Source organism: Micropterus salmoides, unplaced genomic scaffold (assembly GCF_014851395.1).
Source record: "Micropterus salmoides isolate LMB-PRFRI ecotype aquatic unplaced genomic scaffold, ASM1485139v1 Ms_hic_scaffold_13, whole genome shotgun sequence".
Classification (NCBI taxonomy): domain Eukaryota; kingdom Metazoa; phylum Chordata; class Actinopteri; order Centrarchiformes; family Centrarchidae; genus Micropterus; species Micropterus salmoides.
Genome location: NW_024040374.1, coordinates 19012171 through 19033906, shown reverse-complemented (window position 1 = coordinate 19033906; position 21736 = coordinate 19012171). Strand labels below are relative to the sequence as shown.

Genomic DNA, 21736 nt, shown 5'->3' with positions numbered 1-21736 from the left:
TGTAATTGTCCAAGAAAAATGTGAAATAGCAACCTCATGCTTTTATTAAATGGGCACAACGGTGTGACTTCCGGCGCTGCTGCGGTTGTTTGCCGCTCTCTTTGCGGCTGCGTCGCCATGAGCGCATTCCTGTCACAGATAGTTTTAAACGGACCACAGCGGCTGCACATTCCTCCGTAGGCGCGGGGGGACTCTCCCGAGCTGCAGGATGTTTCGTGAGAGCTGGGGAGAGAGAGAGAGAGAGAGAGAGAGAGAGAGAGAGAGAGAGAGAGAGAGAGAGAGAGAGAGAGAGAGAGAGAGAGAGAGAGAGACTAATGACGCTTTAGCGACAGTAGCTGTTAGCTGCAGGTGTGGACGGGGGACACGGTGGGGAATGGACCGCGAAAAGCAATCAAAGCCTGTACCTGCTCGTTCTCAGGGAGTGTGACAGTCTGACTGGAGGTGAGGAGCTTTATTGTTTTGTGTCTGTAACTTAAAAGTTTAAAACGCTGTATGCATTAACTTTATAGGCTAATGTTACTGTAAAAAGTGTGAAAAGCCATTTAAACAGCTAGTGATTGTTTCCAGCTACAGTAGCCTAAGAGTTCCGGAGGACCACAGGTGTGTTAGAACAAGTCTTTACAGGTATAATGAGTCATGTAGAAAGTAACACAACTAATGGCCATCAAATGGACAAGGAGTTCATTCTCTGTCTTTATCGGCGCATTACAGCTGATTGTTAATAGTTTCATTTCAGAGGTTTTCGCCATGGCGGGCTCCTGGCCGTGGTGCCGCCGCACCTGTCTGTGCTGTCTGTCCGAGGAGGAGAAGAAGACCATTGCTGTGGACAAAGAGATCAAGAGGATCCTCAAGCAGCAGAAGAAGAAGGAGAGAAAGGAAATTAAAATCCTCCTGCTGGGTCAGTGACTGCACACACAGCTGTTCGTAGCCTACGTTAATGATTGCTAACTATAGGCTATATAAAATACAATGATTTAAACTGACGGTGGATGGCAATTAAATATGAGAAGACAATAAGAAACACCCTGCATACAAATTAAATCAGCTTGGCCTGTTTGGTGGCCTGCAGCCAAGTCAGAAAACTATGTAAAGCATGTGACGTGATGTGAGTATGTTAGGAATGGTCCAAGTTGGGATTGGCTTTGTATGTGAAAACTACAGGGAGACACTCAGCCCAGAAACCTACAGGTGTGCTTCACAGCTGGTTTGATGACTTTAGACCTGATGACCTGATTTTGCTTTGCCACCAACTGCCAGACAGAGAGAGAGAATTTTAATGGGTGGTAAAGTAGGATTAAAGGAACATAATGCTGACACACCTCTCCTGAACCCGCCATGTTTTTGTTGTTGTCAGAGTCAGGGTCCTGGTCGGAGTCGCTGTAAGTCACCTCAGTACTGTATTCCAGGACGTCAAATTGGCCTCCTCTCCGATGTTGTGTTTAGTCCAGCCGTGTTCATTGGTTCCCTTGCCAGCTCCCCGTTGTGACGCCCATTCCGCTGCAGCTCTCCACCCCAGGCCTTCATTTTTAGTGTTTTAATTTAAGTGTCTAGGCCTATTTAGGATATTTACAGAATTATCCATACAGGTATACAGGTTGTGTTGCATGTGTGTTCATTTTTACAGATTTTACAGTTTTGTAGTCCACTAGCTATATTGTCCAGTTCCCAAAGCTGTCAGTTTTTTATATTAAATTCTGCTGATTGCAGTCAAATGCCATAGTATATTATTCTTAAAATGGAAATTATGAATGAGAAGTGTGTGTGTATGTGTGTGTGTTTTTTGAAAAAAAAGGGAAAGAGAGGCTTAAACTCCCAGTGTTCAATCAATGACCTTAAATTGATGTTATTCTGTGAATTGATGTCTCTAGGCTGCATGGACATTTATGTCCTATTTTCACAGTGCATGAATAAAGATACTATTACTAGTAGAATTATTAAATCCATATACAGTTGTTGCTACACTGGCATAGATACTCACGTTACGTGCTATGTGGACAGAAAAAGCTCAAATCAAATATATATATATATATATATATATGATTTAAGGAATTAATCGTTTTTAACCTTACAATGTTGTCTAATCAATTAAATATAAATTAATGACAAAATAGAAGTGTCAACACAATTTTATTTTATAATTTTTGCGTTTCCTGTCCTGACAGTGGAGCCGACCTGAGAGTGGAGCCTGCACTGGAAGCGACTGCAGCTAGATACTCTTCATTGAGAAATATTCATTGAGAAAATAATTGGCTGGTTACTGATTACAAAGTCATGAACACAGGAGGTACAGAACAATGCATCACTAAATTGCATTGGTTGATACTATAAAACAAATATTCCCATATAGTGTAGCGGGTATATTTATTTATCATTTTACAACACAGGGTTTTATAATGAGATGTTATATGAGAGCAATATGGACAACATTTATGCCCTAATAATTATCAGTGCAGTTTCTCAATGTTGATATGGAATGAAAGTATTCAAAATCATATGTTAAAACGTTTTAATGTGTTGATTATTTTTAAAATTACTTTTTGTCTGACCAAAAGTCCTAAACCCAAAGATAATAAATTTCGATAAAAAAAACACAGAAAAGTAGGAAATTTGCACATTTTAAAAACTGAAACCAGTAAATATTTATTTTACTGATAATTTAATATAATCATTAATCAATTATCAAAGTGTGGATTTATTTTGTTTTGACTGACTGTTTTTTTCAACAGTACTGTTTACCGCAGCATCTTAAGATGACAGTTGTGCAGCTCCTTTCCTGCTGTTTTATTGTTTTATTGTAAAAGGTGGGCAACCTCGCCCAAAATAATTACCATCACCACCTACATTGTAAAAACTAATACATTCTTGAAACAATATTGTGAAATAGAGCAGCGCCATTATTTCCCACGTATTTAATGAGTGTGTCTTTTGTTTAGTCCTTTATCAGCAATCTAAACTAAATAAACAAGACAAGATGCATTAGGAACGAGCAAATGCACATATGTTATACACCACAGGGGCTTACCACTTGTGCTAAACAATTTCCTGGGGGAAACCCTGCAATGATATGGAGTGACAGTAAACAATAATATTGAATTATTGGCCACTCGTACGTCCTCTCTAACTCTGTAGAATGACAGAAAACAAATGTTAGTGTACGGGAACAGGACTGTCAATAAAACATTCAGCAGTTTCCAGCAGTTTCCTTTGACACTACCACCGACTTAATGATATAGCCTACCAGATAACGTGACTAAATCATGACTTGAGGTCACTCTGCCGGCCTGCCTACATGTGTGAGGATACAAACCACTTGTATTAAAATGAGGCTATCAAAGAAAATAAATCAAGTCTTTCTTTTTATGTCTAACACAGGTACTTCCTTTGATTTTGACTTTAATCTCTGAGGCTGTAAAAAGAACAGTGAAGAGCAAATCGATTAGAGAAACATGCGGATCGACAGTGTCAGTCAGTGACCTACTCTGTTGTAATTTACTGTTTTTTCTTCTGGGGGTTTTAGCTCTTTAGCTTTTAGCTCAATGCCGTCCATAACTCACAGTGGCAGTGTTTTACACATGTTTTCTAAAACATTAGTCCTACATTTTGTATTTTTATTTAAAACTTTTTGAACTGAGCATAGGTAACACTATTTCCATTCTCAGAGCCATTCAAGCCAATTTTGGCTCGTCATAGCAGGAAACGAACAGCAACGATGGCTTGTCATTGTTATTAATGAATTTCCACTTGAGTCAACTTGAGTCAAATCTTTCTTCCAGCTGAGATATACAGGTAGACTCAATGCCCTCTAGATCACTTTTTTTGTATTAGGGGTTATTTATCTACCTTAAAGCTGCTTTATTGATTTTATTTGGCCACCTGGGGCAGTGGGATAGCTGTAAACACAACATTGGCCTTATGAAGTTGAAATGGTGAACATATTTTTTTTTTTTTAAAGTTTCTTTATTTACACATCCAGCAGACACAGAGCAACAATAACATTTATTTGGAGTAGTTTCTGGCAAGCAGGCTTAAGTCCAATAATTACTTACTTTGAGCTCTGTTTTTGGTCTCCACCGACTCCTGAGGGAAACATCTGGCTCTTTAGATGTTAAGTGCTATGTTCACCAGCTAGTCACTAACTTTGTCTGTTTTTTGGTGCTGGGCAGATAGCGTACATTGTGTTTGTCACAGCCGTCTGCTGCTGCTGGAAAGAATGTTAATGAGAGTGGTGAGACTGAACCAAAACAGTAAAGTTTTGGGCCTTAAAACAAAAACAGTGAGCTGAAATATGCTAAAGCGCTCTGTAGAGATGAGGGGATAGACACTTCTCTGCGGGTTCATCACTATGAGCAGAATTTAGCGCTAGAAAAACTGGAACCGTTTTAAATCGTCTTTATCTATTTGTTTCATAAACCACTTTTTCCATCAACCACAGTTAAGGTTGTTATGACAAACACATTCACACATACGGGCATTTTAGAGTTTTCAGATCACTCTACCTGCATAGGTTTGGACATTGGGAGGAAATAAACCCATGAAGACACAGGTAAAACATGATAAACCAAGGACGTTAATGCATTGAGGCAGCAGTGCTAACTTCTGAGCTGCCCGTACTCGTAATTGTACTTTATACAATACTTTTTTATTAATTATTATTTACCCCATTTGTTGCCTTCAGGTACTGGGGAGAGCGGAAAAACCACCTTCATTCGTCAGATGAGGATCATCCACGGACGAGGCTTCTCAGAAGAGGAGAGGAAGTCCTTCTCCAAATGCATCTTCCAGAACATCTTCACAGCCATGAAGGCCATGACAGGAGCCATGACCACACTCAACATCCCCTACTCCAACCCAGAGAACGAGGTAGACTTGCACGCATGCGTACCTCCACCAGCATAAACACACACGGATGCGCCAAGTTACACATGAACGCATTCACTCACAAACAGACCTTGGCCGGGCATCAGGGCAAGTCCACTCACTGTAGTCATGTTGTAGTCTAGAAGCAGGCAGTATTGCCATGAAAGATAAATAGACTTATTAAACACTCAAGTTTCAGTACAGCACAAAATCTTCTAACACCCTGAGTCTCTCGCTATCTTTCAGATCTACTCCAAGTGGCTGCAGGATGTGAACACAGTGCAGATCAACCAGCTGGAGAGGGGCTACGTTGACGCAATCCGCCGCCTCTGGGCAGACTCGGGCATCCGGGTCTGTTATAGCCGTCGCTGCGAGTATCAGCTCCTGGACTCCACAGAATAGTGAGTAGCTGTAATGCAGTGGAAGCCGATGCTCTCTACACTGTAACACACCCCGAGTCAGGGCTGGGAATCAGAGGGTATCACATGCTAAACACTGTCATAGCAAGTTGTCAACTGTTATCACAACACAGGAATCTATGAAAGACGGCGTTTTGCAATAAAGGGAATTACAGCATCTTAAAATTAAATGAAAAAAATACTAAGATTTACTTGAGCAAAAAGTTTAAGTCATCTTCTACTCTATATGTATTTACTGCACACTTTAAAGCACATTATGTTTTACTTAAGAGACGATTGAGATTAAACAATTTTAAACAGTTTTAGTGGTTTCAAAGAGTATATTATTATGCATGCATTATGTTACTAATTATTATGCAACTAACGTTCATTTTCATTATGAATTAAATATTTTTATTATTTCATTTCATTTTTTTCTATTAATCATTCAATCTATGAAATGTCAAAGAAATTTGAAAAAATCCTAATGAAAACTGCCCATAGCCCATGTTAGTGTCTTTAAATTGGTTGTTTTGTCTGGCCAAAAGTTCAAAACAAAAGGATATTTATTTTACCATCATATAAGACAAAGAAAAGCAGCAAATTCTTACATTTGAGAAGCTGGAACCAGCAATATTTCATATATTTGCTTGAAAATTAAAATATACTACGCACAATACTACGCACAAAAAGTAAGGAAATTTGTACTTGGTAGAATTATTCTACCAAAGTATTTTGGTAGAATAATCTACCAAGCACATAACCCACATTCTCAGCTCTGTTGCTCATCCCACAAATACATATTCCTTACAAATGGGGCACCATTTAAAAGGGACGTAAACAGGCTAAAGATTTATTGCCAAAAATCATTGTTACAACAAAGAAATACTCTATCAAACACAAATTTCCTTACTTTTTGTCCATAGGTTATTATCAAAGTAGATTTTTTTTGTTGTAAATTGACAACTGTCTGCATGGGCTGATAGCACAAGAATAAGACCTTTGAACACGAACAGCAACATCATTCTAATATCAAACAGGCATAAACCAAATAGGCTGAAATTCCACAAAGCACAACGGTTCCAGAAGTTAAATACTATATCCATAGTAAAGTACAACTGCAGTAATAATGTTACAATTTGTGTACCAGCTAATGTGTCACAAGAGAACGTGTGGCGACATACTGCATTATTTGTACCAAAACTCATGGCTGTCTAGACAGGTTTTAAGGGGTCACTGTGTAATATTTAGGAGGATCTTTGGACAGAAATGCAATATAATGACCTTACATAATGAAATATTATGTTTTTATTACCTTAGAATGAGCCATTTCTATCTACATACACTGCGGGTCCTCTTACATGGACGTCACCATGTTTCTACAGTAGCCCAAACGGTCAAACAACACTCTACACAGTGCGTTTTATCACTATGTACTTTAAATATGTACAAAGACGAATATGAACAAGAACAATTTATGTTACTTTCACTAGTAGTAGAAATTGTCTGGTTTATTAGAAGTAAGGAATTTGGAAACTGAGCCTGACACGTATTATGTAGTACAAAGCTGACAGAGCGTGTCGACAACCGTAGCTTCTACGTGCTTGAAAAGGGAGGGGTGAGCAGTGACTTATGGTGCATTCATATGTTGTCGGAATAATCAGTATCTTTTTTTCCTCCTTAAATCTTTATTGCACAAAGAGAAAAAAAGTGTACATGGAATATAAATAAGAATACTGAACTTTGTATACTGAACAAAATTATGACATTGCATAAAGATATTCTGCAAATAATTTGTCATGGTTATAAAGGTTAGTTTGCTGTCCATGTAGAGTGAACTAGATGTCTGCATGTTAGGTAAAGGTACTTTATTGTCACATAAACATACATGTTGCAAAATTCATTCTCTGCATTTAACCCATCCCTCAAGGGAGCAGTGGGTAGCCGCTGTGCAGTGCCCGGGGATCAACTCCAGATCTATGTCAGTGTCTGGTCAATGGCACCGACTGAAGAAACCTAACATAACATTTATATGCTCTGATAATCCAACACATCTTTGTAGTAGCATCCATGTTGATTCCATATTCCGATTTAAGAGCACATGAACATACACTGAAGTCGGAAGAACGACTTCACAACTCGGGAAATGGGACCATCTGTGGAGCATGTGAATGCACTGTGAGCCCCTGGTTGCAATTTGCAACCCTCACCACTAGATGCTACTAAAACTTGCACACTGAACCTTTAAGCTTCTATTCCTGTAGAATTTTTTAAATGAAAAAGTATGGAGGGCTGGAGAAGCGGTGTGTGTGTGACGTGTTTTTATATTCTCATTATGTGAAAGCATGTTTTTATTTTGTCCTACATCAGTTTTCTTTTTCGTTAATTTCTGTGATCTCAAGAAAAAATCTTTTCAGACATTATCTTAAAATAATGGGAAATGTCTCTCTTGGTATAGCCACATTTTTTTTGCCCTGTTAAAAATTTTTTCTGACCCCTCTCAGATTTTTAAATATATCCCTTTATTAATGTGTTTAAATAATTTTTGCCTTTATTTCAGCCCCACACTTGATTCTCATTGTGGTGCTTAGAATAAGTTTCCTACTTTGTATTTAGCAGTGAGACCACTGGAGGGGGCTAGTTCTTTACCAACTGTACTGTTTTTCAGCAATGTTAAAACCACCAGTTGATCAAGGAGTATTTGAGGGAAAACAGCCACCTGTCTGTGAGAACTCATCTTTTAAACTGAAACCATAAGAAGTCATCATACAGAGTTACCCTCACACCTGTGTCTTTGTAATCAACTTGAATACATTCAACATAGTAGAGCCTCACCCTCAAAGTATCTGATGTGTCACAGAACAAAGGCTTGGTTCAGCCTGCCTCTGTTTTCTCCCTTTTCTATTGCTGTTCTCTTCTGTGTTTACCCAGTAGCTCAATCATCATGGTGTATGCGTGATAAGAGACAGGCAGTCAACATTAGCTAATGACAGCTTTTATCAACACGAGCCATAAAGCCGTCATCTGTACACAGGGTCATATGGATTCTCTCCACTCCCTTTTTCTATCTTTAATCACTGTTTTTCTTTTATCATCATTAGTTCATCATATTTCTTGTGTCACTTCAGTTTGGTTTACATGTCTGTATGGAATGTAAACAGCAATGTGTTAGCACAGGTCAGAAACAGACTTTTTGGCACCATAGTTAAACTTTCTCTCTCTTTTTTTTCCTTCTATTTCAGCTACATGAATAACCTGGACCGCATCTCCGCCCCAGACTACATCCCCACAGAACAGGATGTGCTGCGAGTTCGATTCCCCACCACAGGCATCCACGACTATTCCTTCACCATCAAGACCATCACACTAAGGTAAGGAGGCACAGATCTAATACCGACACTATTCACTGAACTGTGAAAAAAAATAGGCTACTATTGACGCTCGCAGAGGCGTTGTCTGGTCAAGCCTGTTTGGATGCGATAGGATCAAATATCTTTTTGCGTACAAAGCCCCTGCTGGGAAGAGAGGTGGCGAGGCATCTGGTTTTATTTTGAACACCAGTTGTTATCATTTCTTTCCAGGACCAGAGGGGGGTGAGTGCAGCTAGGCAGACAAAGATCAATGTTCAACTTAAGAGGAACATTGTGTTCCCAAATGAACTGACACCTACTCTTAATCCATAAGGTGTAGCCAGAAATAAAACAAACTGAACTGAGGAAAAGGATAATCTTGGTTCTTTGATGACAAAATTAAATACAGACTATTTTTTGGTAATAATACAAAAATAATTTGAATGTTCACAACCAAATTTTCAGACCTTCATTGTTTACAACAGAATGAATAAATAACAGAAACAGTTGCCAAATAATACTGGAGAGAAAATACTAATGAGAGAGTTCATCTTCACTTATTTTCCAGGCCGTTGAGACAAAGCTAAAAAATGTACAAACTTCAACACATCAACATTAAATAACCATTCCAATTTATTTTTCATTGTCTAGTGTCGAAACATTTAACAATGACTAAAAGGTTAAAGCTCTGACTTTCAAGTTTAGTTTGAGGTTGTTCCGTCCATATTGGATGAACTGGGGAGAAATGTACAGAACCAAAATAACAGAAAATATGTCAGTGTAAATACTTGCTGCCCTGCATATAACTCATGTATGTCAATTTGAAGAGCATAATGCATGGTACAGATTTTAACAACATGGGAGAATTAACTAATTGATTGGAGGCTTCCCGATTTCAAATCATAAATTTAAATCGGTATGCCTCCAATCCAGTTGGTGACCTTAACATTATGTCTGTAAACCCCTAACACAACACGATCATTTGGGCCAATAATCTGTTCTGACTGGCCTCGGATCGGGAACACCGATTGTCTGGATGGGCGAATCTGACCCAAAATCTTCTTAATCTTGTTCTTTAATTATTCTCTAGTGTGCGGCCATAATTAGCTGGTATTGACTGGTTGCCAGTTTGAATCCTTGTTGCAGGTGATAGTGAGCATGTTCTTCCCCTGCCAGTTACTGTTAGGAGACTCTTTAGCAAGGCAGTTGACCTTTAATTGTTCCAGGTCAATACTGAACAGACAGCAATAAAAACCTGACCTTTATGAGGACCTTAATGTTTTTTCCTTCCTTCCTTCCTTTGTTCCCTGCTTCCTTCCTCTGCCCTGCTCCCTGACAGGATTGTGGACGTGGGTGGACAGAAGTCGGAACGTCGGAAGTGGATTCACTGTTTTGAAAACGTCACCTCCCTCATCTTCCTGGCCTCCCTCAGCGAGTATGACCAGGTCCTGGAGGAGAGAGAAACCATTGTAAGTGTGTACTTGTCTTTTCACAGATGTGTCTACGTATCCCCCACTCGGTCTACCACTGCAGAAGGTGGACAGAATAAAAGAAACAACCTCAAGATAAAGGATTTTCTAAATTAATGTTAGTAGTGCCCCTGACAAAGGCAGCCTGACAGGTGAGTTGTTAAGTTGAACGCCAGTTAAGAGGTAACTATGGTATTTAGTTAATATTCCAATAGTCTATTGGTTGCAAAAACAACAAACATTTTGTAATAATACTATATACATCCATCAATCCAAACTAACTTAAGTACAGTATTGTCAATCAAGTGTACTTAGGGCCCGATTTACTAATATCCCCAGTAATTGCGTGTGCAATTGTAGTACCTTTTATACGTAGGTGATTTACTAAAAATTATTGCATAGATGACAACAGGCGCAAACACAATGGAGGTGGCAGTGTTTAAATGAGGGTTTTGCGTGTTTTAATGATTTCTGCCATGGAGAGTCGGGAGGGAAAGCAGCCACTGCGTAAAAACTGTTAGTTTCATTCAATGCGACAGTATGTCTAAATCGTATGTACCTGACCATCCTGCCTGAGATTGCACTAAGTAGGCTACTCGGGACAGCACACCTGAAAAACTGCTCTGGGAAACCCCATTAGAAACAGATACAGTTTGCTGGAATGACCCAGACGTGAGGAAATGCCAGCAGGTCGTGCTTCATCCAGCCACAGGGAACAATCACCGACCGTCCGCAGTGTGCCCGGTCGCACCGAGATCTCCTGTCCCTGGCCCTGTACGCCCCATTCCCTCTCCGATACCTACCATGGGTTGTGTCGCTATTACGACTACTGCGCTGTGAACAGTTTGTGATCGTTCCCTCTGGCTGGATGAATTTTATGCGTGATCCATTTACTACTGCAGCTGGGGGTTCTCCGCAGCGCCATGCAACTATCTAAATTCTTCCATCTCACAGAGAAAAGAAGTCAGGTCGAAACGAAATTTGCTTTTTTTGGCATGAATGTTTTTAACTATTTATTTGTATGATATAGCTGCAAATAAGTATTTGAACACCTGAGAAAATCAATGTTAATATTTGGTACAGTAGCCTTTGTTTGCAATTACAGGTCAAATGTTTCCTGTAGTTTTTCCACCAGGTTTGCACACACTGCAGGAGGGATTTTGGCCCACTCCTCCACACAGATCTTCTCTAGATCGGTCAGGTTTCTGGGCTGTCGCTGAGAAACACGGAGTTTGAGCTCCCTCCAAAGATTCTCCATTGGGTTTAGGTCTGGAGACTGGCTACGCCACGCCAGAACCTTGATATGCTTCTTACAGAGCCACTCCTTGGTTATCCTGGCTGTGTGCTTCGGGTCATTGTCATGTTGGAAGACCCGCCTCGACCCATCTTCAATGCTCTAACTGAGGGAAGGAGGTTGTTCCCCAAAATCTCGCAATGCATGGCCCCGGTCATCCTCTCCTTAATACAGTGCAGTCGCCCTGTCCCATGTGCAGAAAAACACCCCCAAAGCATGATGCTGCCACCCCCATGCTTCACAGTAGGGATGGTGTTCTTGGGATGGTACTCATCATTCTTCTTCCTCCTCCAAACACGGTTAGTGGAATTATGACCAAAAAGTTCTATTTTGGTCTCATCTGACCACATGACTTTCTCCCATGACTCCTCTGGATCATCCAAATGGTCATTGGCAAACTGAAGACGGGCCTTGACATGTGCTGGTTTAAGCAGGGGAACCTTCCGTGCCATGCGTGATTTCAAACCATGACGTCTTAGTGTATTACCAACAGTAACCTTGGAAACGGTGGTCCCAGCTCTTTTCAGGTCATTGACCAGCTCCTCCCGTGTAGTTCTGGGCTGATTTCTCACCTTTCTTAGGATCATTGAGACCCCACGAGGTGAGATCTTGCATTGAGCCCCAGTCCGAGGGAGATGACAGTCATGTTTAGCTTCTTCCATTTTGTAATGATTGCTCCAACAGTGGACCTTTTTTCACCAAGCTGCTTGGCAATTTCCCCGTAGCCCTTTCCAGCCTTGTGGAGGTGTACAATTTTGTCTCTAGTGTCTTTGGACAGCTCTTTGGTCTTGGCCATGTTAGTAGTTGGATTCTTACTGATTGTATGGGGTGGACAGGTGTCTTTATGCAGCTAACGACCTCAAACAGGTGCATCTAATTTAGGATAATAAATGGAGTGGAGGTGGACGTTTTGAAGCCAGAGTAACACGTCTTTGAGAGTCAGAATTCTAGCTGATAGACAGGTGTTCAAATACTTATTTGCAGCTGTATCATACAAATAAATAGTTAAAAAATCATACATTGTGATTTCTGGATTTTTTTTTTAGATTATGTCTCTCACAGTGGACATGCACCTACGATGACAATTTCAGACCCCTCCATGATTTCTAAGTGGGAGAACTTGCAAAATAGCAGGGTTTTCAAATACTTATTTTCCTCACTGTATTAAATGCAGATGCTGTTGCATTCACATGAAATTGCGTTTAGGCTTGGTAGATCACATTGCGTATAGTAAATAAAGGTATTTGCATGTTATCCTCCCACAATAAAACTGAAATGCCCCAAATTGCATATTCATTAAGGAAAAAGTATTAAATGAACAACAGGTGCTATTTTGCACTTTTGGAAGACATCATTGTCTGTGCACACCATTAGTAGATCAGCTTACGTGTTAATTTGCTGGTGATATCAAGTTTGCACACGTTTTAACTCATGCAACCTTTAGTAGATCTGGCCCTTAAAGTATTAATAGTACAAGTACTCGTTTTGCAGAATGTTTTTAGAGTGTTTATTTATCGTATATATTATATTAATGTAGAGCTTGAACTATTAATCAGTTATCAGCAACTGTTTTGATTATCAGTTCATTGTTGTAGTCAGTTGTTTTAGTTTTTCAGGCAAAAACTTCCAAATATTCTACATATTTCAGCTTCTCCAAAGAGAGCATTTGCTGCTCTTATCTGTTTTTATATAATTGTAAACTGCATATCTTTGCATTTTTGACTGTTGGTTGGAATTTAGTGGAGTAGCACAAGTATAAACTGTCATAAAATATAAATACTTCAGTAAAGTACAATGCCATCTATCCATCCGTCTTCTATTGTGTCTCTCATGTCAGCGTTGTGCTCACTTCAGTCATTTCATCTGTCCACCAGCAGGTTTCACTATTTCACAAGAAAACCTGTCCCCTCTCTCTCTCCTCAGCTTCTGTCGCCCGTCCTCCCACCCATCTTGTCACTAAGCTGTTTATCTCTCCCAGCCACTTTTCAGCCTCCCAATGCATTCATTAACCTCCACAGTGGCTCATGTGCCCCAGACCCCAAATCCCCCCACCCCCCCCACCATCTCTTTAAAGGAATGCTTCCTCTCTGCTTCATCCTCAGCCATCCATATCCATCTTGCCATCCCTGAGAACTAGTGTTTTTTCTTTTCAAGTCCAAATCAACTCTCAAAAACTCATTGGTGTAATTCTTTTATTTACCTATTGAGCTAAAGTGCTGCCGCCTCTCTATAATATCTAACTCTGTCTCTTTCCTCAGAATCGCATGCAGGAGAGTCTGGCTCTGTTCTACACCACCATCCACTCTCCTTGGTTCCGCAACACCTCCATCATCCTCTTCCTCAACAAGACTGACATCCTGAGTGACAAAATCCAGACCTCAGACCTGCAAAAATACTTCCCCAGCTTCACAGGTAAGCTACGGATGAATGTGTGTATTTGTTTTTCTTCTACAAGCAGGTAATATTCTCAGTTTGTCCAACACTTTAGAGTAGATAATCAATGAGGAAAATACTCATTCGTTTCTGCACTTTAGATGAAATACAAACATGTAGTAAAACGGAAATGGATAAAACAAGTTTGTGCGTACCTGTTCTAGTGTTTAGGCATGTCTGTGTATGGAAGTGTTTGTGAGTGTGTATGTGTGTTTGCGAGGCTGTAGTTTTGTGACTGGGGACACTCATGGTGGGAACACCGACACAATAAAACCAGGTTTGAAATGTCTAAACCAAATTTAACACTTTGGTGAAACTCAAAGTTGCTGTTCAGACAAATAAAACAAAAAATTCTAACATATTTGAGGGAAACCCTGGAGACGGAGCCTGGTCAGTAGCAGATTTTCTAGCCATTAATACACACATTTGCAGCTAGTTGTCTGCATGTGTGTGTTCTCATCACAGTGTGGACAGATGCATGTCCGAGAGCAAAAAAGGGTTGTGATGTTGTTTTGCCTCCGTCCAATTTGCTTTGGGCTTGCAGCTATCTCATCATATCCTACTGCACCCGGTGGAAATAATGTATAATTTAAAAAAATCATTTGCAAAGACATTTCAGCCACAGTGACTCTGAACTAGAAAGGTTCTCCCCTCCATCGCTGTCCTGGAGTAAGCAAAGCCAGCAATCATTTGTTTTTTTAGCAAACTTTGTCTTCATTCTCTCTTTGTCTTGCTCTCACTCCACACACCACACACACACACACACACACACACATACACACACACACATACACACACACACACTTACACACAGTGTGTGATGTGGCTGCAGCCTGTAACTTTGCTGATGTGAAAGGCTGTAGAGCGTTGCGCTAACAGTCCACCACCCCACCACCCTCTCTCCATCTGTTACCCATGACAACCACAGAAGATACTGCATCCCCCACAAACCCCCAGGTGCACATGTGTGAGATGTGCGTGCACAAGGTGGGAATTGATGACTGCAAGGGATTGTGTGTGTGTCTGCAGTGTGCCCACTGTGTTTTACCATCAGCATTAGCAGGGTAAAGTAATGACTCATACAGGGTCAAGCTCCTTTATGTCCATTTAACCTTAACGTTAACTCCGTGCGGTTCCCAGCACAGGCTGCTAATGTTGCCGTGTTCCTGTGTGGAGAGTGTGTGGCCCTTTTTACTGCTGCTGTAACCACATATGAAGGCTTCTGTTGTTAAGTAGCACTGCAGTCCTATGCCATGTTGACGCTTGGTGAATTAGACTAACCCTGAAATGATCTACATATATGTGAAGTTGTCAGTTGGCACAAAACTAATTGAGTCATTTATAAAAAAAATTAAACAATGACAGCTTCCTGCTTTTCAAATGTTGGATGAGCAGCTTTTTTTCTGTTTAATTTAGTAATTAATGATCATTTTCATTTGATTAATATGCCTACTTGTCTATTATCACTATGAATAGATTTTATCAATAAAATGCAGTCCGGGGAACTCTATTTCAATAGCTTGTTTGAGCACTATGTTTTGCTTTGGGAACTCTTGATAGGAATTTTGCACTACTTATTTTGGATTTTTTGCATTAGATTAGATTAAACAATTAATTGAAAGAATAATGGACTAAATCAATAATAGAAATAATTATTAGTCGCAGCCCAACTAAATTGGACTCCTAATTTTGTCTCCGTTGCCAATATGTATTGATGTTGCGATGCTCCAAATAAACTTTATGACAACTGCCTGTAATCATCTTTACATTCAGTTTGCACTTCTGAGCTGCAAACTGCTGTTTATCTAACAAAGCAGAACTCTTTCCTCCAGTGACAAAATTGTTGAGATTATGTCAAATTCTTTTCATTACTGATTAATTTAACAATTGTCTTGATTCATTGAAAATTGTGTAAAACGCCTGTTACAATTTTCTGACATTTTCAAATAGCTTGTTCACTCTAAACAACAGTCCAAATAACCCAAAGCACCTGATTTACTCTCACATAAGACAAAGAAAGGCTGGAACTTCGATCATTTGGTATTTTTGGTTGAAAAAAAAAAATCTTTATCAAATTAGCTTCTGATTCATTTTCATGTTCTGACTAATTGTTTCATCTGTAGTCCAGACCTCAAGTCATCTCTTGCCTTTTTGTTGTCCACTCCCATCCCTCACTTCTGTCTCACTATCTCTATGACAGGTAAGAGGCAAGACCCCGAGGACGCCAAGAACTACATCCGCAAGCTGTACGAGCAGCAAGCCATCAACCGCGACAACAGGGAGGAGTGGAAGACTCTCTACCCGCACTTTACCTGCGCCACAGACACCAACAGCATCCGCAGGGTCTTCAGCGACGTCAAGGACACTGTGCTGCTCAAGTCTCTCAGGGACTATGGGGTCATCTGAACTTTTACTCCGTGGTGAAAAACAGAAGAAAAGCGTTGGTTCTTGTCTCTGTGTGGATCATTTGCTTGTACGAGTGAAGGACTTGATGAAGACGTGGCTTCTTTTTCTAAAACCCGGACAATCAGACCATTGCCCATCCTTCATACTTCTGTCCACCTCTCCTCCTCATCCTCTTCTCCCTTATCAGGTCTTAATGTATAAGTAGGTGGAAAAAGAAGGGACACGTTTGTACTCTTCTCTCACCTTCAACCACCATCACTAGTCTGCTATCTTCCTCTTCTTCCTCTCAAGTAGAAAACATGATGACGTTTAGGGATATTGGGAGATATGACAAGACAGGGAGCGAGGAACCAGTAATCGTCCTTGTTCCTCTCAGCCAGCTGCTTCATTCTCCGTTTTCATTGTGGAATTTTTTTGTTTTTTTGAAGGTGAAAAAGTGTTTGGGTCATGCAGTGACTGAACTGATCCATAATTGAACCAGGAGCAGAGATGCTGTGAAGAGCTGTGCTGCCATTAACGGCATAATGACTTTTACAAGTGGAGATGGGGTCATGCTTGGGTACACCACACTGTCACACACATTTTAAATGCTTTATTTGAATCCACCAGGTATAGTAGATGCTCACACACACTGTAAACAAACCGTTTTCATTATGCACCGTAAACGGCAATACATGAGTTACAATCTGCTGCACCTTTTATTATTAGACATCCGGAATCAGTGGCTTTTCTCTGTGTGATTAATGTCACCACAGAGACTTTGATTGTTTCACAAACACTACACACAGACGGTAAATCCCTATTGATTACATTTATCTCACACTGGCAATATTTCTTACGCATTATCTTATTCAACACATCTGTTCGGCACGATCTTTATTGGTTATCATGCGCCGAAAGATAACAACAGTGTGTGGTTCCATCCTTACATTCCAGTCTGTTGCTGTTTCTGTATTAAATGGTTTATTATGTTGGGAAATAACATTTAAATGGCATCAATAGTAATATGAAGTATTATTATTATTGTTATTATTATTATTTAACGTGTGTTAACTTCACCTTGAGGCAGCACTGTTAAGAGCAAATTGATAGCCTATTACCTAATTTAGTAAAATAAACCTAACTATCTATTTGGAACTGATTAATAATTAAATAAGTATAACCAAAGTGATCACCAATAGCTAGTGGGTTGAAGGATTTGAAGTTCTACATAGAAGAGGTTGGCAATATATTCACTATATGTTACATTAAAGAAACCAGCATGTGTATCCACAAGCATTTATTTAACAGATAACGCACAATATGAAATATAACTTAGATGCACTAAACTAAAGGACAGAGATGTGTGTGTGCAATAAGGAGAGCGTGTGTGTGCGCGCACATGCGCCTCTGTGATCTGCGTCGTGTGTTCAACATGTACGAGCACAGACACACCTTTTGCAGACAAAGAAAGCACAGTGAAGCAAGAGCATAACATTACCAATTTAGCGATGTGGCTGAGAACTACAGTTACACAATAACCTCACCTTCACCATGAAACAATCATAACAATAAACCTCAGTGGAAAACATGTCAGTTCATGACCATTTACAAAAGCTAACCGTCCTGTGCAGTTTACTTATGTGAAGCTATATAATGTCCATGTCATGTGACATCATGGGTCACAGGTCAGCGACCAATCATAGCTGAAAGCTGGGTCCATGGGCTGAATTACCACCCAGTCAGGTGTGAAGTTCCTGAGGATTGTGGGAAACCTGTGGGAAACTGACAACATGATCTGTGAAGTCTCCACGGTCCCAGCAATTATTATATTATGTGCAATCCCCTTTGTTACATATGGATAACATACAGACTGTGTTTAAAAAAGAGAAGAACACAACAGGAGAGTGAATCTTTATTGCAAAGTGCTCCGCAGCCAGTACAAACAGGGCGTCACAAAAACAAAGACGGAATCAAAATGAATGTGATGTGGATGAAAAAAAGGTCATATAGTTGCAAAATTTAGAGACTGAATGCTTCAACAAACTGATTCAAGAGCTTTGCATAGGTTAAAGCACAATTTCTTCAATTTTTTAAATACATTTCCCCCTCTAACTAATGAATTTGCATTTCTTAGTCAGGCACCAATTAGACTGTACAGTAACGCAGCTGATCACTGGCTGAGCAGGCAGATGTGCGTGTTTTTGCTGGGATGGTGATTAGCGGATCCACCTGTTGTTGGCATGCATCAGTTTTGTGCTTATACAGGACTGCTTTTGTGTTTTACCACAAGTTTTCAGAAAACTCTGATGGATGCACAGTAAAGGGCAAAGTCCTGACCATCAGATCCGTTAACACTCCCCAATATGTTCATTACGGATGTTGGGAATGATAAGCACAAGAAGGAGATTTGAATGGTTTAGGTCCAAAAAACTGGGAGAAAAAGTTCTTTAAAGCAGCTTAAAAGGTGATGTCAGTGTTGTTTCCGCTGCCCTCCAAGTGCCCAAGAAAGTAGTTCAAGTTGGTTTAAGTGCTTAAATGTCTATTTTTGGTCTCTGAAATGTGCTGTTTTGAACTTTTCCACATTCAGTTTCCGCACGGCAATAAAGCTGCTTTCTAATAGTGCTTATACGTTGTTAGATAGCTCATTAAAAGTCTTCATTGAACCTCTGAGCTGAGTCACAGACAAGTGGTTTAGAAGACTCTCCATCTTTAACTTCAACCATCTTCATTTAATTCTCCTGTCAGCCCAACACAATTAATGCACTTCATTAAAATCAATATCGCACATCTGAGCACAGATCACAAATGGGGCCTGACAAGTTTAAAAAGGTCACAAGTGAAGGAACTGAGACTTGTTTGTCCTGTGAGAAAACACGTTGATGGTGAAAAAATAAAACAGCCGATCTGCTGGGTAAAGGGTAAAGAATATTAATATGAGGTGGCAGTGTGAACTCTGTCCGTCCTATTAATATCTGTGTATGTGGAGAGGGGAAGTTCATAATATTGATTAGAAGCGTGGGTTCTATCCCCTTGTGCGTCACTGAGTATCAAGGGTGTGTTGAGTGAAAAATGAAATTCATTGAATTAACTAACCTTAATGGGAAGTTAACATCTTGATCTTTGATCTCATACCGCTACACTTTGCATTCAGATATGGTTCGTATATTTTCTTGTATATACACATGTGTAGTTTTACTGTACATTTACTGATGACTACTATAACTTTTATTGGTTTTTAAATGCTGTATTTCTTTACATTGTTTACCAAGAGCACATAAGCTGACTAGAGAGTGTGTTTGCTACTTTCAGGCATTGGGAGACCTCTAATACAGTGACAGTGAATCATTTTGTGTAGCCTCAGGTGGAGGAAGTGGGCAAATATTTTATTTTGTAGTTACTGTAATATTAAAAACAAACTTTTGAACATACATACACACACCCTCTGCTTGCTTTTGTTTGACTTTCCTGGCAGATATGGCCAGAGACAGTCTCCTTGTTTGCCTCTGTGATGTGTTTTCTCTTCCGTGAGGCTCTGTCACCAAGACAAATATGGTCTCACAGGCTGCAATTGCACACTCGCAGTGACTCGCAGTTCAAAACATCAAAAAGGATTGACACATGGGATTTTTTCACACCGTACTCATTTCCATAAACCATCATGTGTGTGTTCCTGATGTGCAAACTGAGAATTCCTCAGTAAAAACAGCTGTCACATTTATTAAGGAGAAGCCTTTCACCATGTTCAGAGTCTTAAAATGAAGATTTGACAGTTGAGAGCAGTTCAGGCTTTACACAGTCAGATTATAGTTGTTTAAGCTGTCTTTTTCCTCCATCCTATTGGCAGGAGTACAGTAGTTCCTCAATAGTGAGTGACAAATCGCTTCTCCAAACAAAATTCAGTCACAGAGCCGGAATTCAAGTCACTGTGATCATCCGCTGACAGCAAAAGTACGCTATGCCACATGCCACACATTTACACAACAAATATACAGATAGACAGATGGTAAAGCATGTCCCTGAGTAGTTTCACTGTAACACACACAAATGAACATATGCCCACACACTGTGGCTGGTAGTGGCTGTCAGAGTCCCACGCCAAGGGAGCGTGAGAGTGTGATCCTGTAGCCCTGGTCACTGTCAATCTCTTCCAGACGAGTTGACATTCTCAAGTGTGTGTTTGTGAGTGTGTGAGATAGAGAGAGATAGTGTGTGTGGTGAGGTTGTGTCTGGATGTGCAATTTTTGTGCATCTGTGCTTACAAGAATGTATGTGTCAGTATGTCTGCAGCTGTGTGTATGTGTGTGTGTATGTGTGTGTGTATGTGTGTGTGTACCTCCCAGACAGCGACCGGGCCACAGCAGTCCTTCTGTCTCAGTTTTACAGCTCTGTCAGCAGTGAAGCTGCATTGTTATTGCGGTCTTATCCCCCTTCAGCCAGCATCACTGCAGCACCATGAAAATGCTTTTTTTTTTTTTTAATAAAAAAACACTGATACAAACAAACTCTGATACATAAAACTAAAGTAAGACAAGTGAATACCAATCCTCTGTCCTGCAGAGGACACTAATGCTGCGTTCACACAGTTTTGGCAGAGTGGGATTAAACAGGAAAAGCTCCTGTTATTCTGACATAGAAGTGTTGAGACATTGTTGAAGTTTGCTACCTCCACTGCTGGCTTTGTTTGTTTTAATCAGTGTTTTTTAAAAAAGTTTTTTCTTGGTGCTGCAGTGATGCTGGCTGAAGGTGGATAAGACAGCAATAACAATGCAGCTTCACTGCTGACAGAGCTGTGAAACTGAGACAGAAGAACTGCTGTGGCCCCATCACTGTCTGGGAGATTCACACACACACACACACACACACACACACACACACACACACACATTAGATAACACCAGATAAATAAGCTAAACAAGAAATGCATTGTACTATTTAAATTAGTTATATATATTGATATTGGGTTTTATTTAGATGTAAACTGCCAGTGAATGATGATGGTGCAAATGATTTTTCTCATTCAGCTGCACATTTACGGTCTGAACAATATGATGTGAATGCGGCCTGTAAACAATGGACAGGTTTCCCGCTGACCTGCTGACCTACCAAATCAAGGATGAGTGCACAGCATGTGGGTAGGAAACAGAAAACACTTAGCCACAATGTCATGATCGCTTCTACAAGGACTATTCCTATATTTAGAAATGAAGCAGCTTTCACTAAGTTAGCTGCTGCAGTTAGTGAGAAGTGAATTGCTGTTGAATGTGTCCCGAGACCATCGAGGGACAGAATGGGTTGAAAGCACAGAAGCCTCCCCTCACACACGTAACGTTAGAAGCTGTGCAGTGAGCACATGAAATTTGGTGTTAATGCTTAGCGATCCTGAAGACCCAAAAGCAAACTCTGAATGAAGCAGGCAGACCGATCTCTGGCAGGAAATGAATCTGAGGCATATGCAAAAAACAAAAGTTATTTTGTCAGAGCATTTGATTTATTGGTTGCTGTTAGGATTTTAAAGAGAACACACTATGTCACTACTGCCTATCCCAG

At 40.1% G+C, this 21736-nt stretch overlaps 1 protein-coding gene across 2 annotated transcripts; it reads left to right on the top strand.

Annotated features, from left to right (window-relative positions):
* The first annotated feature begins 281 nt into the window (after nt 1–281).
* Nucleotides 282–17475, top strand: LOC119900764 (guanine nucleotide-binding protein subunit alpha-11-like). 2 transcript variants are annotated; one of them, XM_038715994.1, is made up of 8 exons: nt 282–441; nt 737–898; nt 4676–4860; nt 5104–5258; nt 8498–8626; nt 9945–10074; nt 13627–13780; nt 16002–17475. In XM_038715994.1, exons 2-8 carry the CDS (start codon nt 748–750, stop codon nt 16205–16207), a joined length of 1110 nt encoding a protein of 369 aa, XP_038571922.1. In that variant the 5' UTR covers nt 282–441; nt 737–747; the 3' UTR covers nt 16208–17475. The 2 variants fall into 2 exon arrangements, with proteins under 2 accessions (XP_038571922.1, XP_038571923.1); XM_038715995.1 differs by having other exon boundaries at nt 309–441; nt 726–898.
* Nucleotides 17476–21736: the final 4261 nt, after the last annotated feature.